The sequence below is a fragment of the Aristolochia californica genome, unplaced genomic scaffold, assembly GCF_029961685.1.
Source record: "Aristolochia californica isolate CCGP_79_NKW_82.1479 unplaced genomic scaffold, dmAriCali1.0.hap1 SCAF_16, whole genome shotgun sequence".
In the NCBI taxonomy this organism is placed as follows: Eukaryota; Viridiplantae; Streptophyta; class Magnoliopsida; order Piperales; family Aristolochiaceae; genus Aristolochia; species Aristolochia californica.
Window position 1 is genome coordinate 3,502,332 of NW_027181837.1, and position 10,024 is coordinate 3,512,355.

At 35.5% G+C, this 10,024-nt stretch overlaps 1 protein-coding gene across 1 annotated transcript; it reads left to right on the forward strand.

Moving 5' to 3' along the window:
• The first annotated feature begins 1,863 nt into the window (after window positions 1-1,863).
• On the forward strand, window positions 1,864-9,953 carry LOC137952895 (beta-ketoacyl-[acyl-carrier-protein] synthase III A, chloroplastic-like). Its single transcript, XM_068799998.1, has 10 exons — window positions 1,864-2,420; window positions 2,560-2,666; window positions 3,028-3,071; window positions 6,270-6,418; window positions 6,508-6,644; window positions 7,220-7,325; window positions 7,407-7,525; window positions 8,946-9,010; window positions 9,111-9,333; window positions 9,407-9,953. The coding sequence occupies exons 1-10, from the start codon at window positions 2,318-2,320 to the stop codon at window positions 9,626-9,628; spliced, it is 1,275 nt and encodes a 424-aa protein (XP_068656099.1). The 5' UTR covers window positions 1,864-2,317; the 3' UTR covers window positions 9,629-9,953.
• The last annotated feature ends 71 nt before the right edge of the window (window positions 9,954-10,024 follow it).

Genomic DNA, 10,024 nt, shown 5'->3' on the forward strand with positions numbered 1-10,024 from the left:
GCAATAAGAAGTCCATTTAACTTTCCTAAGAAAATTTTAAAATATTTCTTGTAATTTTCTAGTAAGTCTCTAATAGTAATAGGATTTTATTTAAAGGTGTTTTTGGAAATTTGTATTAGAGGAAAAACTATAATGTTTTTTCTATAATATAAATTTTCAATCAGGGGCACTAAGGAGGCCATAGTAAATTTATGGCTAGATTAAAAAATTACAAAATAAGCTAGACAACATTTGGGGTAAAAAATATTAATATTGGTGGGTTCTAATCCATTATCGAGATTCAATCCCAAATCTCCCCTATCATTCTTTTTTTGAAAATGTATGCATAATTTTATAAATAGTTTATTTGACATATACTTTTATGTAGAGTATTAAATATAAGTTAACCTCGAACTCGGCTAGAGCTCAAACTCGGTTAAAATTATTAGGCTCGTACTCGATTATAATTTTAGGCTCGAGGCTAGGTCGACTCGAGCTCGAGATTGAAATCTTTAAATCAAACTCAGCTTGAATATAGGAAGGTTCAGACTCAACTGGATTCGATGTCACCCTTATGCCTAATTTTAAGTAGAGGTCATGCCCAATTTTATGTAAAATGTATGCTCAATTTTATGTAAAATGTATGTATAATTTTATATACATTTTATTTGACATGTATTTTTTGAAAAGTTTTAAATGTATATTGGAGCTTAAACTCAAGATATGTAATTTTTAAAAAGTTTTAAATGAATGTTGAAGCTCAAGTTCTGCTTGAGCTCGATTCGAACTTGATTAAAATTATTGGGCTCGAGGCTGGGCTAGGCTCGAGCTTGAGTTCAAAATATTTAAATCAAGCTCGGCTTGAACATAGGTAGATTCGGGTTTGGCTCGGCTCGATGCCACCCCTAATAATACAAGTTAATAATAAAATAATCAAATAAATTTTTAGAAATATTTATAATTTTTTAGGTATGAAACATGTTTATAAAATTGTATATATTACTAATTAAAATAAATTTAATTAATTTATATTGAAATGGAGCATATGTTAAAAAATGAAGAACAACAATTATAAATGAAAATTATAAAAATGAAGACGAATTCAAACGAAAACATAAATAAACAAACAAAAAATAGCACAAATCAGGAAAATAATGGAAAAAACCTAATCATAAAATTTCCCAATTTATTTTTTGTTCAACTTATGTGTGCTTAATCTATACATTAAAAACTAAAATACTTTAAAACCTATTAATTTATAAAAAATCGATGTTTATTATTTGCTTAATGTTATAACAAAATCTATTAAAAATATTTTTATATTTTCCATTTTGTGTTTCAATATAAATTTAATATTTACTTTTTTCTTTCTTTTTAGTTTATTTTATTTCATGTTAAATTATATACATATATATATTTAGGTATATTATTTTTATATTTAATTAAATTATTAATTTTTATTTGTAATTATTGTATTAGTTTAGACTAAACTAATTTTTATTTTATTTTATTAAAAAACCCTATTTAATTATTTATTATATTAATAAAAATTAATAATATATTAAATTACTAATTTAAGACCAAAAATCAAGATATTATAAAAGTTATTAAGTATCTAGACATTATAAAAGTAGTATATTATTTTTATATTTAATTAAATTGATATTTATTAACTTATTTTGTTAATTAAAAAATTAAATAAAACTATCAGAATAAACCCATTCTCCACTTTCACTAGTTCCCTTTCATTTTCACTTACCAAAGGTAGTGTTTTATTCTAAATAAATTGGTCGACTAATTAGGTAAAAGTTCCGATCATACACAAACGTGTGTTAAATGCATTGAAGAATGTCAGTTGAGAAATTACAAGGGATGGATGGATGACAAACAGCTTCTGCACCGGCGCCAGGGGTGCTGCTGCCCTAATTATATTCTTTGTAAACGAGATTTTCTCCATCTCTGGAAGCCCCCCGCTGCAGAGACACCGTTTATAATTAATCCACTTCTAAATCATCCTATGCAAATCGCGTCAAACCTTTTACGCTGTTACCATTTCTTGGTTGGAAACGATAGAGAAGTGCTGCACCTGCAACAGATGGTTTAGACGCCTCTCCGTAATTCGGTATTTGGTCGCGAAGAAATTAAAAGAGCAGGCGATGGTCACGAAGAAGTCCCCCATACGCCAACCTCCAATGCCGTAAAAGACGACGACGTTACCAGAGATCGAAAAAACCAGAGCTCCGCGCCCCAATCCTTATTATCCTATACATCAGACCCTACGGGGCTGTCTTCCTCTTTATCTGTTGCGCCTTTTCATTTTTGTTTTCTCTCTGCGAAAATGGCGACGCTATTACAGAGATTTGCCGGCCAGGTCGGTTTATCCTCTGCCGATTCGGTTAATTACGGGACATTTCAGTTCGGATCGTTAAAATCTCGCTCAGGTTTGTTCCTGTCTGCTGGAGTGCATTTTTGTAGTATTTAGGTCTTCACAGTGCGACATTGTTCTGTTTTTTTATAAGCTTGTGCTTGTTTGAATGACGACGAGGTTAATATCCGTTTTTCTTTTATTTTTTTCTATAGGTAGAAACGTGAGAGCTTTCATTGTCAGATCCGATGGATCACTTCCCAGCTCTTGCAGTAGGAGTTCTCGTAGGCGTGCCGGAAAGTGTATTAATCATGCAGTTGCAGTTAAATCTCTCAACCTTTTCTTCCTCCTCTTTTCTGAAGTTATAATTATTTACTGCCATGAGGATGATACTGTTCTGTTAAGTTAATGATACCTGGAAGGGCTCCGGTGTCATTGCTGACTTAGAAGCAATTTGTTTCTTTTGGCTGCACGCGATGATAGTATCCGTTTTCTGTCTAATGGAGCTAGTTTGATTTTATTTTATTATAAAAAAAGATTGAATTTGATGCCTACGAAAAGAAATTCCACATTTTTTCTGATTTTTGGTCGAAACTGACTGAACCAATACATCCGTTTTTGTTAAATTTAGAGAACAACAGTTTCCTTCTTCTGAAAGTGGAATATCTTTTATGCTTTTCTAGGAAAATGCCGGTAGATCAACGAGTTCTGCCACATCTAAACCCGGGTAGGTTTTATCCTTATGCTTTTTTACCTCAGTAATTAGGTAGCTGACATGCTTGCACGATTATTGATTATCTCGAGATTCTACTTTTCTGCTTCTTTATTTGCAATATATTTTGTTACATGTCTAGGTCCTTGATGATCATTTCTTTTTGAGGTTGAAACACCGTTCCAACAACTTTCTCTCTCTCTCTCTCACACACACACACACTCACTCTGTCACTCTCTGTCTAAGTTCTATATTTATTTTGTATGACTTCTGTGTTAAAAAAATACCTACTTTACTTACTTTTATGCTTCCATTGTTTGGTTGTATTCTACTTACTTTTATGCTTCCATCGTTTGGTTGTATTCGGTCAACTTTCTGTTTGTTATAATTTCTAATTACTAGAATTAGTACTCAGAACTGAACAGAAGACCAACACTAGAGATGTAAAAGTTCAAGACCTAACTAACAAGTGGCTGTTGGTGCTATCTTCTTTATATATGTATTTTTTTTATGAAGTTTTTTTTTTTTTTTTTTTTTGTCTTAATAACAACTAATCCAATCTTGGAGGGTTTTTTGTCCCCCACCCCCACCCTCGGCAACTAATAACATGAGGATTGTTCCAAACCTAAACAAAAACGAAATTATTACCATTAATACCCCCTTACATGTAGGTCTACATGAAACAACAACGGGCTTGAGACGTGGACAATGTATGTGGAGCATAAATTATGCCCAACAAAAGTGATGCTATGTTAAAGTTGGGTCAAGGTCCATCCTACAATGTCTCACCAAAGATAAGACACCTTTTTCGTACTAATAATATCATGGTTTTTGTAAACCTAAACCAATTTGGGATTATTCCCAATAATGTTTTCCATAGAGGATAAGTTCAATATTACCAAGATTCACTAAAATCCACTCTGTCACTTATTTGTCTTGCGGAATTAAATACCGTGGTTGCTAATCTCATCTCTTATGGGTCCAGTTTCTTTCGCTCCACCACTTAAAACCTTGAGGCACACTTGCTTGGCTGATCTACATGTAGGAATTCGTGGATCTCCTTTAGCCATAGTCCAGTTGGATACGGTGAATGCTTCCTGTTTAGAATCTATACAACAGAATACACTTTTTCTTGGTTTTTGTCAGTTCTTATGAATTAACTGCTTTCTCTTCATGATCTTTTGCCACATTACCACTTCTTGTAATAGTGGTTTCATATTTGAGAATGATTTAAGCCAGGTTTTTGAACAAAATAATTCCAATTTGAACATGTTAAAGAATGGTGCAGTACTTAATGGAATATATAGTTATTTGGAGTGATACGTTTAGTTGGTGAGGTCCTTGGCTTCCTTAGCTAATATTGCTATGAGCAGTGAATTAATAAGTTAGTTTGGTCCTGGGAATTCTTTTGAAATTCTCTGGGAGCAAATGTTGTTAATGGAGTTAATCTATTCTCTTGAGTTTATTTGTAGGGAGGAAGAAGCCTACCATTTTTGGTTCATGTATGTTGTTTCCCCTTCAAGTGACCCAAGTAGCTCTATCTATTTTTTTTTGACTTTTTTGAAATTCGTTCAGTTTAGTGGTGGGTTTTTTGTGAATCAAAGGATGTAAATCTCCTCTTCTTTTCATTGCTCTTCTGAGTGTAATCCTTCTCTGCTGAGGTCTTCTTTCTGGTAAAAGGTGTTAAGTTGTCTGCAGAAGATGTTTGTCTGGCTTTGACAGGGGGTGATTTTCTTGATGACATTTGGTGGGGCTGTGGAAGTTAGAGGACATCTTTGATACTTTTCAAGGTTCTGGTTTAGCTTCTTGGTTGCGTGCTAACAAAACTCATGCTCAAAATCCTCTCCTTTAACCAGTATTTTTCGTTTTTTTGCTGATTTCCTTCTTTTCTGACGGTTTGACTTTGCTTGAGTTCTTCTCCTTTTTTAATAACATGTCCAGTTCTTAAAGATAAAGAAAACCATGAAACTGAAGAAGCATTCTCCTGTGGGCTTCCTCTCTAAAGAAAATGCCCCCAGCCCCAGTCCAAGCATTTGGATGCGCTGGAAATCTATAATGAGTGCCCCCAGCCCCAGTCCAAGCATTTGGATGCGCTGGAAATCTATAATGAGTTTCCAAGATCATCCTCCCTCTAAGCTAGCTGAATGGTAACCACCTCCTATCGCCTGATTAAAACATAGCTTTGATGGTTCCTCAGTGGGAAACCTAGATTTTGCAGATTTTGGGGGAGCCTTAAGAGATCAGGAAGGCTATTTCATCTTTCTCTATTCTGGCCCCTTGGTATTGTGACTCGATGGAAGCAGAATCACAAATCCTTCTTTGTGGAGTTAGACTGTATGTGAAAGAGTGTTCTGGTTCTCTAGTCATTGGGGGGATTGCCAATGTGATTAGTTGGATGTCTAAGAAGGTTGCCTCTCCTTGGAGGTTAAGGCAAGGATTTGATGAAATTTCGGATCTTTTCTTTCCTTGGAGAATAGAATGGAAGAATGTTCCTAGGACAGAAAATACTTGTCAGATCTTCTAGTGAGAAACACCCTTCTTGTGAGAGAGGTGCTTGCGGGAGAGCCCTTAGCTTTGTTACCTAGAGATGAAATCTCAGTGTTCCTTGCATCATGGTTGTTCATTCCTTTCAAACAAACCAATCACCAATTTCAAAAGAAAAAAGGATTAAGGAATCCCGAGTTCAATTTATTGTTCTTACTATGTGGTTCGTAAGATTTACTACCAGAATAAAGAGAATCATTGTACAATTACATGATATTGGATGTTTTGATTACAATGTTACAGCTTTCATGACTCTGTTACCATTGATAAACCAATTATTGAATGCTGTTGGAGCAATATATTGACTTGGTCAAGCTAGATACTTCCGCCAGATTCACTTGCCTAAGAAGGGGTTTCATGGGGACATCTTGTCTTCAGAAATATCCTCCCACTGTAACCTAGGGAGTTCCCCATTGTAACTTTAATGTTTCATCACTAATAAAAGCAATTGCAATTTTCAGATGAAAATTCGGCCAGGTCTCTGTGTGGTGTCTCTGTTGGTTCTTTTTTTGTGTTATAAGAGACAGAGATTATATCTTATATGCACAATGGAAAAAATCTATTTGTTTGATAATTAGCTGAAAGCATGTCTGAGTCATATCATATTCTGGTTTGCTTGATCTGAAGTTTATTTATTCCTTCCGTCATTTGATGAGAAAGTTTCTACAGACTTGTTGTTAAGGGATGCAAGCTGGTTGGGTGTGGTTCGGCTGTGCCAAAGCTTAATATTTCTAATGATGATTTAGCACAAATTTTTGAGACTTCGGATGAGTGGATCTCCACTCGGACTGGGATTCGTAATCGACGAATTCTTTCTGGTACGTCAACCTCTTTTATATATATTTGTGAATAGATTTATGTGTTCTAATCAATTGAATGATATTTGAATAGCCTCTTTGCTTCATAGGGGATGAAACCTTAACGGCGTTGGCCATAGAGGCTTCAAAGAAAGCTCTGCAGATGGCTCAAGTTGAGCCTGATGATGTGGATCTAGTCTTGTTTTGCACATCTACCCCAGAAGATACTTTCGGTAGTGGCCCTCAGGTGACTTTGATTGAATGTTGAATTAATTTCTGATCCAATGATCGAATGGAAATGGTTTGAAACACTGACAAGAAAAGCTCTGCACGATGGAGCCTGGAGCTGCAAATTGGGGCTACAGTCTCTACTTTTTTTTGAAATGAACTAGTCTCTACTTTTTTTTTAAATGAGCTACAGTCTCGACTTAACTTACATATTGTGTTTACTCAAAACAATCAGGGGAACCCATCTTCTGTGCTAAAAAGACTTTTATGTTTAGATTCTTCTTTACATTGTACCAGTAGAATGATATGCTTAGGTCATGCTGTTAGGGTTTGTATATTATTGATGGATAGCTACCATCTTGTAGCACTTAATACCAGTAGGAGGATATGCTTAGGTCATGTTGTTAGGGTTTGTATATTATTGATGGATAACTACCATCTTTTAGCGCTTCATACCATCCCAACTTTCCCCTCCCCAGTATGTGCTCATACTTTGTATTTCATGCTTCTTCTTTGTATTTCATGCCTCTACCAATGGTCACTTGCAAATCATATTTTCTTCCAGGAAACTCATTTTGGTTTACTGTATGTCAGATCTCAAGAGGATTAGGCTGTACAAATAATTTATTGGCCACAGATATAAGAGCAGCATGTAGTGGATTTTTATTAGGCCTATTGACTGGTGCTGCGTACATAAAAGGTAGCCTGATTATTTACATTCTGTATCCATCTATTTTCTTGTGTTGCAATATAATCTGCAGTATATTATTTGAAATTGCAGCTCTTGGCTACCAGAACGTCCTAGTAATAGGTGCAGATGCGCTTTCTAAATACGTGGATTGGACAGATAGAGGTACCTGTATTCTCTTTGGTGATGCTGCTGGTGCAGTATTAGTACAGGTATAATATGCCCACTTGTTCACGCAATTTTTCTGGAAAATTTGTAAGTTGTTTTTTTTTTATGTATAAAAATTTGTAAGTTGTTGGTAGAGAGAAAAGCAGAAAAATCCCAACGTTCCCTTCTATTGAAGTCCTAGTTTGGTGAAGTACGTTTAAAGAATTTTTTACCTGCCACCTGTTTAGGAACCTTGTATTAAGGCAAATGACAATTGGGTGAATAAAGTAAATAGGTTTGAACAAAATCTTTGTAAAATTTTCTGCCATTATGTTCTAGTAATTGAGCAGATTAATTTCAAAGATTTATGTGTTGGTTCAGATAGAGGTAACTGCATTCACTTTGTTGATGCTACTAGTACTCTTAAGGATGTAGGTGCTTTGGATCTCTATTTGCACTTGATTACCAGCATTAGCCATGAAATTTTGGCTCTGATTGGATACTTTTCGAAACTGCTAGTCTACTTATCAAAAAAATTCTTTTTATTCTTCTAGAAGCAGCATAGTTTTGCCAATCTAGTTCTCTTTTTGTAATGGTAAAAGTACACTCAAAAGTTATAAAGTTGTCTGCTGAAAAGTTTAAAAGAGGCTGTCCAAATAATCAATGAAGCCTTAACTTCTACTTCCCTTTGCTTTCTGCCTTCGTGACTCTCGTCTTGCCTTTACCTGATCCTTCACACATTCTGAACAGATGTTTCCAATAACAGAACTTCTCCAGCCTACTTAGCCAACAAAAAAGTTCCAACTCATTTCACATGGAAATCAGGAATATCCGCTCATCATTTTCCTGTGACACTAGATATCACCTTATTAACTGTTTCCAGCTCTAATTTAATCAGTGTAACTGATTTCACTCGATCTTTTAAGAGATGTGAATGATTAAGTATGCAGGAGAGGGGAGTTCACATGACCAACAAGACCTTTCATCTTAATAAAGGGTGGAGGGTGGGGAATGGTCTTACCTTTTTTTATGTATAATTTTTTACAGACCGTACAACCCAAACACTGGTGAGACTTGAATCAATCACCTCACAGGAGAAAACTTCCCCGTAGCCTTTGAGCCAAGGTTCACACAAGGTTCTACAATATTTTTTTACTGTCTGCTCTAGAGCTAGTCTTCTGAAAGATTCTAGGAAATCTTTTTTGGCTCTTTCAATGTCACAAGAACTTGGGAGCCTCTTTAATGAAAATTTTCATGAACACTTATCAGCTGACTAAGCCTTTTGTTTAAGGCCAAATTCAGTAATTGTGTATTCTCTGTTTGTGGAAGTCTTCATACTGTAGATCATTTAATCTGCATGTCTCATTATCTTTTCCTGATCGTTATGCCATTATGATCTTATTCTCATATACTCTCTTTTTGAATTTTGATTTTTAAATCAAATTTATTTCTCAAAAACAAGATATGTGACTTGAATTTGTCTAGGCATGTGACATTGAAGAAGATGCTTTGCTTGGACACGACGTTCACAGTGATGGTGATGGCCAAAGGTTTTTGTCCTTTGTTTTTCCCATTGTGCTTCTAGAATTAATTTTTACTATTATCATGTAGCTCTGATAAAGCGAATGATCCCTTAAAATTCTGCAACAGACATTTGAATGGCTTCATCAAATATAATAAACAGGAAGAGGACATCTTAAGTTCAAATGGTGCAGCTACTTTTCCGCCCAGATTAGCCTCCTATTCCTGTTTACAAATGAATGGCCAGGAGGTATTCCGTTTTGCTGTTCGCTGTGTGCCTCAATCGCTCGAGGCTTCTCTTGGTAAAGCTGGTCTTACAAGTTCTAGCATTGATTGGTTACTACTACATCAGGTATGGTAATGATACATATTGGCACCTTGAGATTTAGAGGTTATTTAGTGAATTAAAATGTGGTTCCCTGCAGGCAAACCAACGAATCATTGATGCGGTTGCTACCCGATTGGAGATCCCACCAGAGAATGTTATCTCAAACTTGGCTAATTACGGTAATACAAGTGCTGCATCCATCCCACTGGCATTGGATGAAGCTGTTCGATGTGGCAAGGTGAAGGCAGGTGACACCATTGCAATGGCTGGTTTTGGGGCCGGTCTGACTTGGGGTTCTGCTATTGTGAAGTGGCACTGAGAAAATTTGGAAGATTCATTGGAGAAATTCCTAACTTGAAGCATGAGTAGGTTGTGCTTGTTGGCCCATGCTCAGTTTCTCGTCCATGTGGATATATTAAGGAGAGCGGAGAACGCTTCCTTCATCTCTTTTATTCTCGAACTCGTGATTTAGGTACAGAAACAACTTCCAATTTTTGTATCAGTCTCATAAGCAATCATTCAGCTTTTGCAAAAAGTAGAATGTGTTTTCCACGGACTTGCGAAACAGTCGAATTTGTTTGTTACTGCAGCTTCTTGTACTCCAACGTCTTGTCATTGGTAAGATAAAGTGTTTCTGGTGTTCCTTTTCTCGTTATCTATATAATAGAACATGTTCTATTTGTGGTTAAAAACTCTCCTGTGGCCAATCAATAGA

Coding starts and splice junctions, on each gene's coding strand:
- LOC137952895 (XM_068799998.1), top strand. CDS start 2,318: ATGGCGACGCTATTACAGAGATTTGCCGGCCAGGTCGGTTTATCCTCT. Junction 2,667..3,027: donor GTATTAATCATGCAGTTGCA/GTTAAATCTCTC, acceptor ATGCTTTTCTAG/GAAAATGCCGGTAGATCAAC. Junction 7,326..7,406: donor TGGTGCTGCGTACATAAAAG/GTAGCCTGATTA, acceptor TTGAAATTGCAG/CTCTTGGCTACCAGAACGTC.